This window comes from Erinaceus europaeus, chromosome 11, assembly GCF_950295315.1.
Source record: "Erinaceus europaeus chromosome 11, mEriEur2.1, whole genome shotgun sequence".
In the NCBI taxonomy this organism is placed as follows: domain Eukaryota; kingdom Metazoa; phylum Chordata; class Mammalia; order Eulipotyphla; family Erinaceidae; genus Erinaceus; species Erinaceus europaeus.
This window is the reverse complement of record NC_080172.1, coordinates 94,520,455-94,540,042: the sequence shown is the minus strand read 5'-3', so window position 1 is coordinate 94,540,042 and position 19,588 is coordinate 94,520,455. Positions and strand designations below refer to the sequence as shown.

The following is a 19,588-nucleotide window of genomic DNA, read 5'->3' as shown; positions in this document are numbered from 1 at the left end:
ATGCCAGGGGATGAAACGCTGCACGTCTGTCTCGATGGGGAATGTCGGCCACCAGAATTCTGCTTTTCTGTAGAGAGTTGTTGGTATGCATGAGACCCCTTCTGTTTCATTTGGTTTAAATCCTCCCTGCTTAACACTATTTTATTTACATAACCGCTGTTAACAAGCACCTCCCTCCAGGGCATTGGTTCAATCCCCAGTTTCATGATATGTTTTTGCTCCACCCCCCTCCTTGTCACACCCTGATCCCTTCTTTATCACACCCTGATTTTCACCAGTCACTTTTCTCTCCATCCTCTCTATGTCACATCCTGTTTCCACCTTACTTGACAAGTATATATAAAGACAGCATTGTGAGTTTTACTGTACTTTACCTTGAGTTTAGCTTAGCTCGTCTTAGATTGTGCTGCATCCTGCATGAATAAAGAGATACTGCCTACAACCCAGCCATGAGTTCCTGGTCGTCTGTTACCCGCCCGTGAAGTCAGCCCGGCGAAAACAACCTAACCCGTCAAAAATGACAGAGAGTGATCTTTGGAGTCTGTGAATCTGTTTCTTCAGGTCGTGCCAGGTCACATCATTGGTTTCCGGGGGTTTATTGTAGTCATTCCATCTTGTGGGCGATGTCAGAGAACAGGGGTCCAAATGGATTTCCAGGAATTCCATCTGAGTAGATGCTTTTTCATGTGAAGACTTGACAGCTAAAATTCACTTAATTGTCGAATTTGTAGCAGAATAGAAGTTTATATGTAGTATCATGAGTCCCCGGAGGGTGTCCTAGTCCAAAAAGATCTTCAAAATTCCATTTAGGGTGCTTCTGACTGTTCCTGCTGTATTGCTTCAGGCATCTACTTTTTTTTTTCCTCCTCCAGGGTTATTGCTGGGCTCGGTGCCTGCACCATGAATCCACCGCTCCTGGAGGCCATTTTTTTCCCCCTTTTGTTGCCCTTGTTGTAGCTTCGTTGTGGCTATTATTATTGCCCTTGTTGACGCAATTCTTTGTTGGATAGGACAGAGAGAAATGGAGAGAGGAGGGGAAGACAGAGAAGGGGAGAGAAAGATAGACACCTGCAGACCTGCTTCACCGCCTGTGAAGTGACTCCCCTGCAGGTGGGGAGCCGGGGGCTTGAACCAGGATCCTTACGCCAGTCCCTGTGCTTTGTGCCACATGCACTTAACCCACTGCGCCACCGCCCGACCCCCAAGGCATCTACTTTTAAAAGTGTCTTCCCATCCAAGAAAGAATCCAATCAGGAGAGTAGAACTAACCACGTGTCTCCATTCTTGGGGACTGCCAGGGTACTGGAGAATGCTCCTCAAATTAGAGTAGTCCTTCTCCATGGGAAACATGCGAAAGAAGTCCAGAAAGTCCCAGTGGAAATCCCCATGCATATCCCAAGGTCTACGATCACAGTCATAAAGAACCAAATTGTGGCCCAGAGCAAAACGTAGTCCTTTTCCTCAGGAAACATGGGAGAGGGAATCCAGAAAGTCCAAGGAGAAATCTCAGTGCATCTCCCAAGCTCTATGATTAGGGTCACAAGAAACAAAAGTTCCCGGTCAGGAAAACAAAGTGTGGCCCAGAGCAAAATGTTCCAGAGACAGAGTAACTGTCTCATGATGAAACAGTAGAGGCTTTGGCAAACCTCTTCGTAAGCAGAAGAGAAGACCATAGTGCATAGGTAGGCAAGGTCTTCACTTATCTGGGAGTTGCGCAGGTCCAGTCCCACATTGTAGGCGTCATATGTTGTTTTCAATGGGCTGGCTTCACGGGCGGGTAACAGACGACCAGGGACTCATGGCTGGGTTGTACGCAGTATCTCTTTATTCATGCAGGACGCAGCACAATCTATACCAAGCTAAGCTAAACTCACTACTACAAACAATCTTGTCCTTATAAATATACTAGCCCAGTAGGGTGGAACAGGATGCAACACAGAGAGGGTGGAGAGAAAAGTGACTGGTGAAAATCAGGGTATGACAAGGAGAGGGGGCGGAGCAGGCAAGAATTCTACCACTGAACCACCAATGCCCTGGAGGGAGGATGGTGCTTGTTAACAGGTTATGTAAATAGAATACAGTGGTTATGTAAATAAAATGCAGTGTTAAGCAGGGGGGATTAAACCAAATGAAACAGAAGGGGGTATTAGAAGCACACCAACATTGTGGTGTTTGTCTCTCTTTGTTTCTCACTAGATATATGTTAGGAAAAGAAAATGAGTACAATATCCAGAGAAATGCTGGATACTTTGGTTGGACCCAGTCTACCACTAGGTGCATTCTGCTTTGCTTCATATCCACAAGATGACAACATAACACATCAGTGCCTCTGGCGGGTTGGACTATCTCCCACTGGATCACCCCTTGAAATTGCCTAGTTGTTCATTTTAGGAGAACATGACTAGTCTGTTCACATGGTCTTTTCACTGAAGCTTCCACACTTTTCACATATGCACACACTCACTCATGTGTGATGAGAGAGTGTCTGAAACCACACAAAAACTCATGGAGAGGGACAAACAAGGTGGAAGGAATTTCAAGCAATTATGAGCATGGCATTGAAACTGTTGATTGTGATCTTGCAACAGAAGTAAGATGAGGCTAGAGAAGGGATCAGAAGAAATGAGAACCTGTTCAAGAGGAGTTTCAGTACAAAGAACTATGTCAGAGAGGTGATATACGCCAGGGAAGTATTTGACTTTTGGTGGATAAGGAGACAGCACTTCAGGCTTCTGATAAACTGATCCAGAAGAGTAAATTGAGGTGATTCCCCACGACTCTCATTTTATTCCTCCTATATACATGAGTTTCAAAGTGCTGTAATCCTATACCACTGCTGCATTCTGGTGGAAAATATAAAATCAAATTTTATAATATATTTTGCTGGATTAGCTTCGCAGGCAGGAGACAGAGATGACCAGGGACTCATGGCTGAGCTGAGAATGCAGTTCAATCTTTATTCACGAGTGGGGATGCAGTCCAATAACCTAATCACAACACAATTCTGTCCTGTATCTCTTCTACCTCCCTCCTGAGGCGGAAGAGTCAGGAACAAAGGAAGTACAGTACGATAGGGGGCGAGGAGAAGGAGAAAGCCCAAACCAGTGAGGACTAAACCAAATGTCCCAGAGGCAGGGGGAGCGAGGGCCAAACCAATGTCCTGGAGGCAGGGGGGGTGCCCAGCCAACAGTGGACATGCAAAGAGAACACATCGCAAGCAACACAAAGAGAACCCAGTGTGATGATAAAAACAGAAGGCTTCATAAGCAGAATCCAGAAGCATACCAACAATATTTTCAACTTTCATAAGTTGAATTGTATTCTAAGTGCACTGGAAAGTGGTCTATTTAAAGGGACCCTTTGATGGACCCCTCTGTAATGTGAAAAAATTAATTCCAAATGTATGTGTTTTACAATTCCACTATTTGGGTCTCTGGTTTTCTTCTGCTGGACAGCTATTTAGGTCAGAACATTCTATTCTCAGAACTCAGCCCTGTACCGGCACTAATTGGTTTTACATTTCAAAGGTTGCATGTTACTTTGTGATTTCTAAATTTACATGAAGTAATCCATGTACAAGATGAGGGATTTCATACCCTGTAGGAGGAGCAAGTGCCACATGCTTGTTTTTCCAAATATATCTGGAGATTAAACATATTTTGAAAGGAGCAGAACTTTGGAGTGCTTTTCTCACTTCAGATATCACAAATTTGTGGTTTTAGTAGGAATTAGTGAATTCCCATTATCTGTGGAGAAGATATCTAGTAGTACTTCCCACCTTAGGAAGGGAAGTGATCATCAACAAATAAATATGTAAACAAACAATAACAAAAATACCCACCCAATAAAGCATTATATAATTAAAAGCTATAAACGTTACTGCCAAAACTTGAAAACTAGGTCAACTGTTTTCAAGATGTCACTGACGATTTGGAGGAAAAGGTTTTAGAATAGCGATTAATCAGAACTGCAGACTAACTCCTGTACCTGGTCTTCAAAAATGTGATTCAAGGATAAATGTAATGTCCTCAGTGTGTGACTTTAATTAGTAATAATGCCCCTTAGATCAAAAGCCACTAGTATATTGCAGGATCTTTAGAGAGAGATCACACAGGTAATAAGCCTTAAAAAAATGTCTCTGGGGGCTGGGCAGTGGCGCACCTGATAAGTGCATATAGTATGAAGCGCACTGACCTGAGCAAGGATCCCGGTTCCAGACCTGGCTCCCTACCTGCAGGGATGTCGCTTCACAAGTGGTGAAGCAGGTCTGCAGGTATCTGTTCTTTTATTTCCCTTTCTGCTTCCCCTCTCCTCTCAATTTCTCTCTGTCCTATTTAAAAAAAAAATGGCCACACGGAGGCCAAGTGATGACCCTGGAGGCAAAAAAAAAAAAAGTCTTCACTGGTCACAGCAGCAGTTTCACCTCTGTCTTCATTTTTCTGTTTGTCTCAGTAATTGTGTCATCTTCCTAGAACATGACTGACAGATTAACACTGTACCGTTCTTCTAAAGCAGACTTCTCATATTTATTATTTTTATACTCATTATACTTATTGTTATATTTATTGTAATCGCCTAGATAAATTTAAAAGGTTCTGATGTATAGGTGCTACCTCTAGACTTTGGTGTAATTTGTTCTGGGCACTGCCACTTGTAAAACCTCTCTAAGTGAGTCTAATGTGCAGTCAAAGTTGAGAGCCTCTGTCTTTAAGGCTATTAATGTGAGGGCTCTATGAGGATTAGTCCATCAGTTCCTGTGTCTTCAGGATCATTAACTTTAAGAACCTATTGATCTTTGGTCTCACTTTCCCTGTCTTTCAGATGCATAAACTAAATAATAATAATAAAAAGTTTGGGAGAGGTGTCTGAAGCCTGATGAACTTCCAAAGGAAACTGGCGAATATAAGCACTGGCAAAATATGACCTTTCTCAAGAGTGCTACTTTCTGTGCCAGAGTAATTTTGAAAACACAGGGAAGTTCTGGGTGAAGATTTTAGTTCTGCTTCTGTAAACTTTGAGATTGTGACCATACATTCTCTTACAGACATGCTTACCACATCCAAACCTCTCATAAAAATTGCGCTTATGTGACTATTTCAAGTTTGCACAATAACACTCTGTACGAAGTAGATACTCAACAGCCACAGCTTTTCAAATGGAAAGAAAGAAAATTAGTTCAAACCTATTTTCTGATTAAACTCCAAGTTAGCTGCCATTGATTTCAATTTATCCAGTTATTTACTCCTTATCTATGAAAGAAATATGTTATATATTGACACTATATGATTCACATTGCTAGAAACTAGACATACAGTGAAAAATAAACCAGACATGACTCTTATCATGGTGTATCTTTTAGCTTTGTTAAATACCTATTTCTGGAGTTGATTTCAAGTTATTTAAATATATAAGTATGTCACAAATAACAGAATGACCCTTAACTCACCTTCACTGTAAACACACAGTGTACACTACCTTGCTATGCAAACTCTGAACCTAGTAGACTAACACTTAACAGAGTTCAGTAATGGTTAGGCTAGAGGAGCAAAGAGGGCATGGAGAGTTTTATGAAACTATCACAGGGAGTCTCTCAAAAAAAACATGTGATGGGATTTCCCCATCCATTCAGGCAGTTTTACTAGTAGTGGTATATAGCTCTGGATTCTTATCCTTATGCCTGTTCTTGTGCTAAGCGCCACGTGCTCTTAACCTGGTGTGTTACCGCCCAACTCCCAGTTCCGAATTCGGAAAGGATCTTTCTCCACCTCCACCTCACCCAGTTACAAATGGCGTCATGCCTCCTATTCTCTGTAGCTGTTTTTCTAGGCATGATTTATCTATGTCATAGGAATATATAGCACATATTCCTATGTTATGCTGGCACCTATCATTCAATCATTATCATTCTTTTGGCAATACTTTCTCTCCTAATAACAATCCTAAGAGCTAGCATGATTCTCTACGTATTACATATGCAATTTATGTCTTGAGTGAATAACTGTCAAAGCGAAGATTGAACCTCTGATATGTCTGAATTCACAGCTCATTCTCATAGCCTCTGCCTCTATTGGACAAACTTTAGGTGACCGTGATTTGGAAATAATCAAAATCTGATAGTTTAGAGAATTAATTTGAAAAGCTGTAAATATAAAGTATGAAGAACAGGTGAACTAGTAGACAGACGATACTATAGTTGACTATAATCTAATCTAGGCCTGAATCCTTTATGAGATTAAAATTTAACAAATATTTCTGTCCAGTGTATGATTATCTAACAAACCATTCAAAAGTTACTCCAATCTTTTTCCTTTTCCCCCAGCAACCAACAGCCTCATTTTTGTTTTTATAGATTTATCTTTTGCAGTGGAGTGAGGGGTATTCCCCTCCTCGAAACCCATATGTTGAAGTCCCAACCCTCCTGTGATTGTGTTGGAGATAGAGCTTGTAAGGACATAATCCTATCATATGTGGAATCTAGTGAACAGAAATACATGATTTTAGGGGAAAAAAAGCAATAAAACCACAAAACAGAAATAAATATACTCTCTCTAGGACTTTGTGAGAACTATGGTAGCTATTATTGAGAGGGTAACAGCACAGAATTTTGGTGGTAAATTAAGTGTAGAACTCGACCCATTAGCCCTATAGTCTTGTAACCTATTGTTTATCATGAAAAAATAAAGTAAAATAAAGAGAGAGGAAAAAGGAGAGGATCAAAGCTAACGAGGTCAAAAGAGCAAAGAACTGATATAATAGGATTGGGTTCCCTAAGAAGGTGAAAGGAGAGTAGATCTCTTTCTGCTATGTGAAGGCAGTGAGAAGTTACCCCATGAAGAGCCAGAAAGAGATTCTCAATAGAAGCTTACGATGATGCTGGTGTCCTGATCTCTGAGGTCTAAACACTGTAAAACAAAAACAAACAAAAACACAAAACTACGTTTCTAAAGTTTAAACCATTCATGCTATGGCATTTCACTATGACAGTTTCTCTGGCCAATATTCATATCCTCAATATTCATATGTATCAGGTGGCATGATACCTATCTAACCTTTGAGCCTGGTTTCTCTCATTTTGACCTTTTCAAGATTTATCCATGTGCATAGCTTGTACTTGTATGTCATATGCTTTTTGTGATGAATGATCTTCTATTGTACTGATATTTCACTTCCTTATTCTTTTTAAAATTTTTTTATTATCCTTAATTATTGGATAGAAACAGCCAGAAATTGAGAGGGAAGGAGGAGATAGAGAGACACCTGCAGCCCAGCTTCTCAAAGCTTTCCCCCTGCAGGTGGGAGCCAGGGGCTCGAACCTGGGTCCTTTCACACTCTAACATGTTACTCAACCAGGTGCGCTACCACCCTCACTTCCTTATTCTTTTACTCTTACCTATTCACAATTATGAATAGTGAAGAATGTTTAAGTACAAGAATTTGGGCACCTGATTTCAATTCTTTTGAATGTGTATACCTGAGAGTGGAACTGATGGATATATGGCAACCTCCATGCCCAGGTTCTCAGCGGTGTTTCTTCAGTCTCACACAAGAAATCCTTTCTTGGATTTCATAAGGTAACTCCAAAATACTTTTAATAAGAACTTTGTGTTGCTCTGTCTAGACAACTTAAGCTGATATAATCACTACACTTGAAATGTGGAGAATTTAAATTAATAAGTAATAAACTACTTAAAGTGGGGTCATAATATTAGACAAAAACTGGTCTCAAATCCCTTCTTTCAAAATGTGCCTGCAACTTCAGAGGTGGCAAACCCCCTATTGATAATAATCAAACTGGCTGACTCTCTTGATGAGATCTAGAAACTGAGTGCGTTATAGAACTTGTTGCACAGATTACCATTTACCTCTGAGACCAGGAAGCATAGGATCTTGCATTCAGAGCATATTCCAATTCAAAATGACTCCGTAAAGCTGCCAGTTGACTCCTGCCGGGCCCTCCCCGTCCCACCAGGCAATCAGAAGAAGAGGAAGGTGAGAGAGAACCACTGCTGTTACTTGATGCAGGAGACATCAGCTGTGTGAAAGAATGACAGTTTCAACAATTTGAAAGCATAGACTAGAACTCGGGTTTATTTTGACTTTGTATTTTAGGGTTTCCCATACTATACTTTATCTTCATCTCAGTTTTTGTTTTTTTTTCTGGTGCTTTTTTTTTTTTTTTGTCAGACATTTGGACCTAGTTCTTTGCTATGCTGGGAGACAGCCCAGTAAACTTATGTTTGTCTTTCAGAAAACATAATTGGCCCAAGTCATAATAATAAAATTGATATTTAAAAAGCTATTATTTGGGGGCCAGGTGGTGGCACACCTGCTTAAGTGCACATATTACCGCACACAAGGAACCAGGTTCAAGACCCTGGTCCCTACCTGTAATAGGAACGCTTCACAAGAAGTGAAGCAGGGCTGCAGGTGTCTCTCTGTCTTTCCCTCTCTGACTCTCCCACCATCTCAGTTTCTCTCTGTTCTAGAAAATAAAATAAAGTTGAAAAATAAAGTTATTATTTAATAGATTGAAAGATTCTCCACATATTTTATTTTCACAAACCTATTCAAGGCAGAGCTCCATTAAATTGCAACCTAAAATTATTCCCTTTTAATGAATTTATTCTGTTTGCATAAAATGAACTTATACAAATTTCCATGAGTATATTCATGGATATTGTAATATTTGACAAACATAGAAACTAAATAAAATTGTTAATGCGAGCACATAAAGATAATCACAAGTAGTAAAAGCATATTTTGGGAATGAGGGAGAATTAGGGGGAAAACAAGAAAGAAAAGAAGGTAGGCAACAGTTTCCTTGTGACTTTGACAACCTTTCTGTTTATGAACTGCCCCCAATCCACCTGAAAACATTAATGCTTTTGACACTGTAACTTCACAAACTATGTAAAGAGTAGGCTTTGCTTTAAAATGGTTTTAAAATAATAAAATAAATACATTATCAGGTCATTTAAACTACAACATTTTTAAATATATGCATTTATTTATTCCTTTTTTTCTTTATTGGGGGATTAATCGTATAAAGTCAATAGTAAAATAAAGTAGCTTGTACATGTGTAATATTTCTCAGTTTTCCATATAACAATTCAACCCCCTCTAGGTCTTTCCTTCTCTGCCATCATGTTCCAGGACCTGAACAACTCCCCCTCATCTTTTACTATGGTACAGTACACCAAATTCTGTTTTATTTGCTTATTTTAATGCAATAGAGATGAGAGAGAGCGCAGGAGGAGAGAGATCAGGGCACTGCTCCGCTCTGGCTTATTTATAGTGGTGCTGAGGATTGAATTTGGAACCTGGGTGCCTCAGGCATGAAAGTCTTTTGCATAGGCACTATGCCATCTCCCCAGCCCTAACCACAACATTTTAAAGTTAACCTCCTAGAATCAAGCAACGTCAGTGTTGTAATGAATCTTCATGCTTTTCAATGATTGAACCTCTCCATACATCCCTTTCAAGTCAGCTACATAATATGCAAGGTTTATGAGCAATCTCATAATTTAGATATACTCATCTAAATTAGGGTAGCTGTGAACTTTAGAAAGTTTTTCCTCAAAATAAACCAGGTGTAAGAACCGAGGAGATGACTTAGTGGTATAGAGCATGCCTCCATGGCTGAGATTCTGGGTTCCATTCCTGGCACAGCATGTACCAAATATATATTTACAAACAGTTCTTGGACTCACCCTAATTTTCTCTTTTTTGGGATAAAAGCACTTGTTTCCTCTAGTTGGGTCTTACATGGCATGGTTTTCAATCCTATATTTTACCTTTTTGATCTCTCTTTCCTAAAATTTGTGCTCTGATTTCAATTTCCCTCTAAAATGATCAGGGACATAACTGGGAACCATTTTGTTTGACCATCTCAAAACAGAAAAGAATAATCATTAAAGCTGCAGCAAGATAATTACTTCATATTCTAATTCGCAGAGAGTTTAATATCCACAAACATTTATAATACTCCTAAATTAAATATTCACAACTTGATATTTTACTGTTTCTTTTTAGATGCTGGTGCATAATGTTTTATATATATTCCTGCTAAATTTATTCCTGTCCAATATTTTGTAAGTCCTCCAAGATATACCAGAATCCTGCTTTCAGATACTTTATTTCCCTCAACTGTACTATATTTGCAGATGTTATGAACAATGTCCTCTTGACTATGAAACTCTGAAAATCAAGTCCCTCTCTATCTGTATTGGTGAAATAACTGGTAAAAAGCCAGTCAGAAAATTGTCTTTACAAACTATCCATTCGTCTTCTTGGGGCAAAAGAGTTTTGGTTAAAATAACAAGACTTTCCAGTTTAGCAAACCCTAACATTATCCCATTTTCTTAAAACTGTTTCCTGATCTAACTAAATAACCCCAGGCTAGGAGGAAATGTGCTCTGGAAAGGAAACAAGTTCAAAGTAAGGAATACACGAACCTTAGCATTAATGGCATTCTTCAACATTCAAGGCCTCTGGCAGGTGCTCTTATTAGAGGCTGTTCATGTCCTATCAAGGCTTCTTCCCACTCTGTATTAGGGAAGCAAAAATCTGTTACTCCCCCAAATAAGCCTTTGACTAAAGGACTGATTTCAAAGAAGGGACTCTTCAAGGAAAAATGTAGATTAACTTTGAAATGCATGTTCTAAGAAGAACTTGGTCTGTAAAGAGGGCAGAATACCTCAGAGCATTCTTTCCAGAATTGTCTAGCCTAGATGTCCTGAAATAAACAGGGTCTGAATGGCTAGACACTTTTGACTATTGGTTTACAAAATCTTTCTCTCTTCCAAAGAAGGAAGAACTTAACATCCTTCCCTTTTTTTTTTTTTTTTCCACCAAAGCCCTTGCACTAGAAGACTTTTTTGGTGGGTACCTGGGACTTTATGGATGAGTTTTTCCCAGAATCCATGGTACTCTCAGATACACAGAAAGTACAAATAATTTGTCTATACTTTTTCTCTTAATCTACTACTTGCTTATTATTTACCTAGGTTGAAGAACCTAGAATTGGATATAGAATAATTCATTTCTTCCCCACTAGTATGTTTCAGGACTGAAGGAAAAGAACAGGAAGTTTTATTCAATATGTCTAGAGACTGAAGCTTCCTTCTACACAAAAGGTTTTCTCTTTAGAAGTTCCAGAACCACTCACAGCAGGCTGCAATTGCAGACCTACAATTTTTTAATAGACTAGGTTCTTCATATTCTTTCATCTCCTCTCCTTCTTTTTCAAATAGAAGTTTGTCAAAATATATTATTTATTTCCAGGTTACAGGATGACAAGTGAACTATTTCTTATTTTGCTACTTAAAACTTTTCTGTATTTTCCATTTTTTTTCTCAAATTGTTTTGTTTATTTTCAGTCATCCTCTGCTTGCTAGTTAACTGAAAAAGAGACAAAAGAATAGGATGAGTACATACATGGGCAGGGTGGATCTAAGAGGCCAAAGACAATGGGAACCAAGACTAGTTATGAAGCACTACATAAAAATAATTGCAAGTATTTGTACCAGGTTTTCAGGACATCTATAAATTTCAAGCTTAACCGCCTTCCATCTTCTGGTGTTTGTGTGGTTTACTACCTCTGTCCAACTCCTAGTCCTCAAATACCCAACTGTGAAACACCAGCCAACATTTCTTTGTGGACCGTTTTACTATATATATATATATGTAATAAATTCTGCTGAGATGTGGGACCCAGACTTGTAGTGTGAGCTAATTCTGGGGCTGGCATCAATAAACTCTATTTTCCTGTATCCCAGGTGTGGTGAAATGAAAATTCCCCAGGCAAAAGGATGAAGGAAAGAAAACCACTGTTGTCATATTCTTTCTTTTAAAAAAATAATTGAGGAAAGTTAAGATTACTTTTTTATGGAAAACTATTTCTTTGAATGGTTCCACTTTAGAATTTCTTTCTACAATGTCATTTTGCTGTAATTTTCCATTTTGATCTCTTTCCTTTACCTTCACATGTACCCACATGTTCACCCTTCCTCTCCTGTAGCACTCGTTTGTTTGGGGGAATATATATTATTATTTTCAAGTTAATGCTCATGTTTTAACTCCCTTGCTTATTATCAAAGGCAATCTCCTGGCCAGGTGTATAGAAAATTAAGGCAATTATAGAGAAAATTAAGGCAAACAGCTCCTTGATATTAACGGAAGAAAATTCCATTAACCTGATTACCACCATTTATCACTTTATGCAGCATATGTGTGGTATAAATGCAATGTCTCACAATTAATTTATGAAATAATTTTAATGATAGTCCTCTATTTTTAGTGATTATACACGGACAAAGGCTTGATATTTTAGCTTACATTTTACTGTATGTAAGAAAAATTACATTTTTATATAGAAAAATTATTTAAATAGTTAACCAGCTGCCATATATGTTATACATTCAGTTTTTAATATTATTTTTATAGTGACCATACTTGTCTGAGTATTTATTTGCAGGAAACAAATTCACTGTGAATTTAACTTTGCCTCTATAGAAGCAGTCTACTCTCTCCACCATAGAAACTTAAAACACAATGAGCATGGATGAATCTACAACTCATTTTCTTTCAAGAAGCACCATCTTACTGAAATCCCTGAACCAACTTAACTATTAAAGGCTGTTCTGAAAATAATCATTTCAGAAGTCAAAGTTCTTATCTCAATATTGCGGAGACACTCTTCTTTTTTCTTTTTTTAATTTTTTTTAATTTAAGAAAGGATTAATTAACAAAACCATAGGGTAGGAGGGGTACAACTCCACACAATTCCCACCATCCAATCTCCATATCCCAACCCCTCCCCTGATAACTTTCGAATTCTCCATCACACTGGAAGCATGGACCCAGGGTCATTGAGGGTTGCAGAAGGTAGAAGGTCTGGCTTCTGTAATTGCTTCCCCGCTGAACATGGGCGTTGACTGGTCGGTCCATACTCCCAGTCTGCCTCTCTCTTTCCCTAATAGGGTGAGTCTCTGGGGAAGCTGAGCTCCAGGACACATTGGTGGGGTCTTCAATCCAGAGAAGCCTGGCTAGCATCCTGATGGCATCTGGAACCTGGTGATTGAAAAGAGAGTTAACATACGAAGCCAAACAAATTGTTGAGCAATCATGGACCCAAAGCTTGGAATAGTGGAGAGGAAGTGTTAGGGAGGTACTCACTGCAAACTCTAGTGTAATCCTGCTTTCAGGTATATATTTTGCAGTAGTTTATGGATACGTGTGAACATAAGCTCTCTCTCACAGAAACTGGTGTATATCTAGGTTTTGGGACTTTGTTAGAAAGTGAACCACCTGAGATGGAATTAGAGTATACTATGAAAGGAAAGGTCTCACCTGAGTAATGAAGCTGAAGGGTTGTCATTCCACATGTGAAGTCTCTGGACACAGTCTGAAGTGAAGCATGTTGAGGTGGCAATCATTGCGTTGGTTAGGTTGTGATCGGTGGATGCAATATTATCTGATATGGATGGGGAGAGGCATACGGAAAAGTGGGCCCTATCCAAGGGTTCCAGGACAGGGGGAAGTAGGGGCTCTATAGTGGAGATGTGAGGTTCCTGCTGTCTTAGGGTTCAAAAAGACAATGGATAGTTACTGTTATCATCACATTAATTGGTAATTGGGTTAACTTTGAAAAGTCCTTTTGTTATGGTTTGCTGTACAGTACCCAGTATCTTGTATATAGCTGTGCTATTGGATACTTCTGATCTACTTGGTCTAGGCTTTTGAGAGAGTCCGCATATCAAATACACAGTCTATATATTAAAAAGTTTCAGTTTGTGTTTTGAAAAACTTTGAGACATACAATTGATTTCCCCCTCTCATATTAATTAACTAGTGATATATATGTAAACCTTTTGCTAGGAGTGTACATAAATACCATTCCCACCACCAAAAGACTGTGACCCATCCCTCCCACCCACTCCCACCCCCACTGGCCCAGAAAGCTGCATGTCTACCCCTCACCACAGGGTTTTTACTTTGGTGCCCTACTTACAATTTGATCAGGTCCTGCTTTTAGTTTCCCTTTCAGATCTTCTAAGTCAGCTTCTGTTGATGAGTGGGATCATCCCACACTCATCTTTATCTTTCTGACTTAGCTCACTTAACATAATTCCTTCTAGCTCTGTCCAAGATGGGTCAGAGAAGGTGGGTTCATTGTTCTTGATAGCTGCATAGTACTCTATTGTGTATATATACCACAGCTTTCTCAGCCATTCATCTGTTGTTGGGCACCTAGTTTGCTTCCAGGTTTTAGCTATTATGAATTTGCTGCTATGAACATAGGAGTATACACCTCTTTTTGGTTGGGTGTTATGGAGTCCTTGGGGTATAACCCAAGGAGAGGAATTACTGGATCATATGGGAGGTCCATGTCTAGCCTTCTGAGAGTTTTCCAGACTGCTCTCCACAGAGGCTGTACCAATTTACATTCCCACCAGCAATGTAAAAGGGTTCCTCTGTCCCCACATCCTCTCCAGCATTTGTTGCTGCTGTCCTTTTTGATGTATGCCATTCTTACAGGAGTGAGGTGGTATCTTAGTGTTGTCTTAATTTGCATTTCTCTGACAATCAGTGACCTAGAGCAGTTTTTCATATGTTTGTTAGCCTTTTGGATCTCCTCTGAGGTGAATGTTTTGTTCATATCCTCTGCCCATTTTTGGATGGGGTCATTTGCTTCTTTGGTGCTAAGTTTGCTGAGCTCTTTATATATTTTGGTGATTAGTTTCTTGTCTGATGTATGGCATGTGAAGATCTTCTCCCATTCTGTGAGGGGTCGCTCTGTTTATTTAATAGTTTCTTTGGATGTGCAGAAGCTTTTCAATTTGATGTAGTCCCATTGGTTTGTTTCTGCTTTAGTCTTCCTTCCAATTGGGTTTATTTCATCAAAGATGTCCTTGAGGTGTAGGTGGGAAAGTGTTTACCAATGTTTTCCTCTAAGTATTTGATTGTTTCTGGTCTGACATCTAGGTCTTTGATCCATTTGGAGTTGATTTTTGTTTCTGGTGAGATAAAGTGGTTCAATTTCATTCTTCTGCATGTTACAACCCAGTTTTCCCAGCACCATTTATTGAATAGAGCCTCCTTTTTCCATTTAATGCTTTGGACGCCCTTATCAAAGATTAGATCTCCATAGGTGTGGGGATTTATTTCTGGGCTTTCAAATCTGTTCCACTGGTCTGTGTGCCTATTTTTGTTCCAGTACTATGCTGGTTTGCTGATGACAACTTTAAAATATAGTTTAAGGTCTGGGAGTGTGATGCCTCCATTTCTGTTTCTTTTCCTTAAGATGGATTTGGCAATTCTAGGTGTTTTCAGGTTCCAGATAAATGACTGTAGTGTTTGTTCTACTCTCTTAAAGAAGCTTGGTGGAACTTTGATAGGTATTGCTTTAAATTTGTATATGGCTCTGGGGAGAATATTCATTTTGATGATATTTATTCTTCCAATCCATGAGCATGGGGTATCTTTCCATTTCTTGGTATCAATTTCTATTTCCTTGAGTAGTGACTCATAGTTTTTAGCATACAAGTCTTTCACTTCTTTGGTCAACTTTATTCGTAGGTATTTGATTGATTTTGCTGAAACAGCAAATGGGAGTGATTTCTGGATGTCTTCTTCTTCAGATTTAATGTTTGCATAAAGAAATGCCACTGATTTTCTACATTGATTTTGTAACGTGATACCTTGCTATATTGCCTAATAACTTCCAGTAGTTTTCTGCTGGATTCTTTAGGTCTTTCTATGTATACTATCATATCATCTGCAAATAGTGAGAGCTTGACTTCTTCCCTTCCAATCTGTATTCCTTTGATTTCTTTCTCTTGCCTGATTGCTATGGCAAGAACTTCCAATACTATGTTGAAGAGTAACAGTGACAGTGGACAGCCCTTTCTAGTCCCCGATCTGAGGGGGAATGCTTTCAGCTTCTGTCCATTGAGTATGATGTTGGCTGTAGGTTTGCTATATATAGACTCCACTATCTTGAGGAATTTCCCATCTATTCCCATTTTTTGTAGACTTTTGAGCATGAATGGGTGTTGGATCTTGTCAAAGGCTTTCTCTGCATCTATTGAGATAATCATGTGGTTTTTGGCTTTGCTTTTATTGATGTGGTGAATGACATTGATTGACTTATGGATATTGAACCAGCCTTGCATTCCTGGGATGAATCCCACTTGGTCATGATGAACACTCTTTTTGATATGTTGCTGTATCTGGTTGGCCAAGATCTTGTTTAATATTTTGGCATCTATGTTCATCAGAGATATTGGTCTGTAGTTTTCCTTTTTTGTTCTGTCCCTATCAGCTTTTGGTATTAGGGTGATGTTGGCTTCATAGAAGGTGGAAGGGAGTATTCCTGTTTCTTCAATCTTATGGAAAAGCTTAAGAAGTATGGGTACTGTTTCCTGAAAGTTTTGTAGAATTCGTTTGTGAAACCATCTGGTCCAGGACTTTTGTTGTTGGGGAGATTCTTAATAACGATTTCAATTTCTTTGTCTGTGATTGGTGTATTTAGATTTTGTAGTTCTTCTTGGTTCAGTTTGGAAGGGCATATGTTTCTAGGAATTGTTCCATTTCTTCCAGATTCTCTAGCTTGGTGGCGTATAGTTCTTCATAGAAGTTTCGCAGGATTCTCTGGATTTCTGTGGTGTCAGTTGTGCTATCTCCTCCATCGTTTACATTTCTATTAATTTTAGTCTTCTCTCTTTTTTGTTTGGTGAGTCTGGCTAGGGGTTTGTCAATTTTGTTTAATCTTTCAAAGAACCGACATTTGGCTTCATTGATCTTTTGTATGGTTCTTTTATTTTCGATGTTGTTTATTTCTGCTCTAACTTTAGTGATTTCTGTCCTTCTGGTTGCTTTAGGGTTCCTTTGTTCCTCTTCCTCTAAGTCCTTTAGGTGTGCAGTAAGTTCATTCATTTGAGCTTCTTCTTGGTGTTTAATATGTGATTGTATGTCTATAAGTTTCCCTCTCAGTACTGCTTTAGCTGTGTCCCAAAGATTTTGATAGGTTGTGTCTTCATTTTCATTTGTTTCCAGGAACATTTGAATTTCCTGCTTGAGTGAGTCTCTGACCCAGTGGTTCTTAAGGAGTATGTTGTTTAGTTTCCAAATTATGTGACTTTTAATAATTTTCTGTTTATTTTTAAATGTTAGTTTTACTCCACTGTGGTCTGAGGAGATACTTGGGATGATTTCAATGCTCTTGAATTTATTGATGTTGTCTTTGTGGCCTAAAATGTGGTCTATCCTTGAGTATGTGTTATGTGGATTTGAAAAGAAGGTGTATTCCGGTTTTTTGGGATGAAGGTGTCTGAAAATGTCCAAGAGGTCTAGTCTGTCAATCTCTTCTTTCAATTCTCTTGTATCTTTATTGGTTCTCTGCTTTGTTGATCTGTCTAAGGGTGAGAGTGGGGTATTAAAGTCTCCCACTATTATTGTATTACTATTGATGTATTTTTGAAATTCTTTCAGTAGGTGCTTGATGTACTTAGATGGTCCCTCATTGGATGCATAGATGTTAATAATTGATAAGTCTTCTTGGCTTATTGACCTCTAATAATTATGTAATATCCTTGCCTATCTTTTATTACTTTATTTAATTTAAAATCTATCGTGTTTGAGATTAAAATGGCTGTTCCTGCCCTTTTTTGTGGTCCATTAGCCTGTATGATAGTTTTCCATCATTTCACTTTTAGTTTGTGTTTATTTTGTTGTGACAGATGGGATTCTTGGAAGCAGCATATGGGTGGGGGTTATGTTTTCTGATCCATCCCCCCACCCTCTGCCTTTTGATGGGTGAGTTTAAGACACTGACATTTATTGATATATGGATTTAATGTATTGTAGTGCCATTGTTCAAAAAAATTTTTTGTTTGCTCTGATATATTGCAAGTATTATAGTGATGTTCTTGTTTATAAGAGGTCTTTTAGAACCTCTTTCAGGCCGGCTTGGTGATGGTTGCCTCCTTTAACTGTTGTTTGTCTAAGAAGGTTTTGATCCCTCCATCTAGTTTCAATGAAAGTCTAGCAGGACATATTATCCTTGGTTGAAACCCTTTTTCATTCTGGGCTCCATAGATATCTTGCCATTCCCTTCTGGCTTTTAGAGTTTGATTGGAGAAATCTGCAGATAATCTTATGGGTTTTCCCTTGTATGTGACTTTTTGTTTCTCTCTTGCAGCCTTTAGGATCCTTTCTTTATCCTTACTTCTTCTCATTGTGACTATGATGTGTCTTGGTGTCTTCAGGTCTGGGTTGATTCTGTTTGGTACTCTCTGGGCCTCTTGAATCTTGATGTCCTTTCTGTTATTCAGGTCTGGGAAGTTTTCTTCTATTATTTCCTCTAGAATGTTTGCTTCCCCTTCCTCTCTTTCTTCCTCTGGCAGGCCAATTATACGAATGTTACTTCTTTTGAGATCATCCCATATGTCTCTGTTGTTGTTTCCAGTGTCTCTCAATCTCTTTTTAAGCTCTTTCACCTCTTTCTTCTTTTTCTCTACCTCATCCTCTGTCTGACTAATTCTGTTTTCTGCTTCTGTTTGTCTGCTTTCCCTTGCCTCAGCTTCTTTCTTCATTACAGCTATTTCAGCTTTCAGTTCTCTAATTGCCTCAATATAATCAGTATTTTCCTTGGGAGTCTCAACTGTTGTTTCCCTAATACTGCCATTCCTTTCCTCCAATGTTGTTTTCATTTCTGTGATTAATAAGTTTATTATTGCTTGCATACTTTTCTTATCTATGGTTACTTCTGCCTGATTTGTAGTTTCTTCTGGGTGCTTGTCTTCACTCATTGGAGTAGCAGTTTTATTTGTTTTTGATCTACCCATTTTTTTGATTTATGTGTTTCTTTTTTTTTATGCTCTGTTGTTCCTCAGTTATTGTGTCTTGAGTACAAGTAACACTGTACTAAATACCTTTATCTCTATTGCACTCACCAACCTCAGGAATTACAGTAGCAACTGAAGCAAGTATTGAAGCAGTTAAATTGTTATCAGTTAGCCAAACAATTTCTCCAGTCTGTGAATAAATAGTAACCAAATCCCAGTGAAGAAGAAAGAGAAAAGAAAGAAAGGATAGCAAGAATAGACAGTTATACAAATCTACTATCCACTGTATATTCTAGGGGTAACAAGAGGGGAAAGGGAACTAGAGCAGAGATACACACATAGAGAGTCCACTCTGAGTCAGATTTCTTCCCCAAAATAATTCACAAATTCAGAAAGGCAAAGAAGAAGGAAGAAGTGTATGACAAGATAAAAAAAAAAGAGGCCAGAGAGAGAAAAGGGAAAAGATAAGAAAAAGAGCTGTAATTAAAGAGCAGTGAAAGGAAATTCCCAAATGTGTATCAGTGCATTCAAAAAAGCACACTGTTTGGTGGTGTGGGGTCTGGGGTTGTGACTTTGGAAGCTGTAGGATTAAGGAAGAAAGGATGACAAGAATGAGAGAAAGAAAAGAAAAAAAAAGAAAGAGAGAGAGAAAAAAGAAAAAGATAAGAAAAAGAACAGTCATAAAAGGGCAGTGAAAGGAAAGTTTTTTTTAAAAAATTATTTAATTAGCTATGTGGGGT

General features: G+C 38.6%; 1 protein-coding gene across 1 annotated transcript in view; it reads right to left on the bottom strand.

The window, feature by feature from the left end:
* TNNI3K (TNNI3 interacting kinase) overlaps positions 1–19,588 on the bottom strand; it is a 428,191-nt gene that overhangs the window by 62,838 nt on the left and 345,765 nt on the right. Inside the window, 1 exon segment of the mRNA XM_060202368.1 lies at positions 7,863–8,032. Coding sequence (XP_060058351.1) covers positions 7,863–8,032 — 170 coding nt within the window.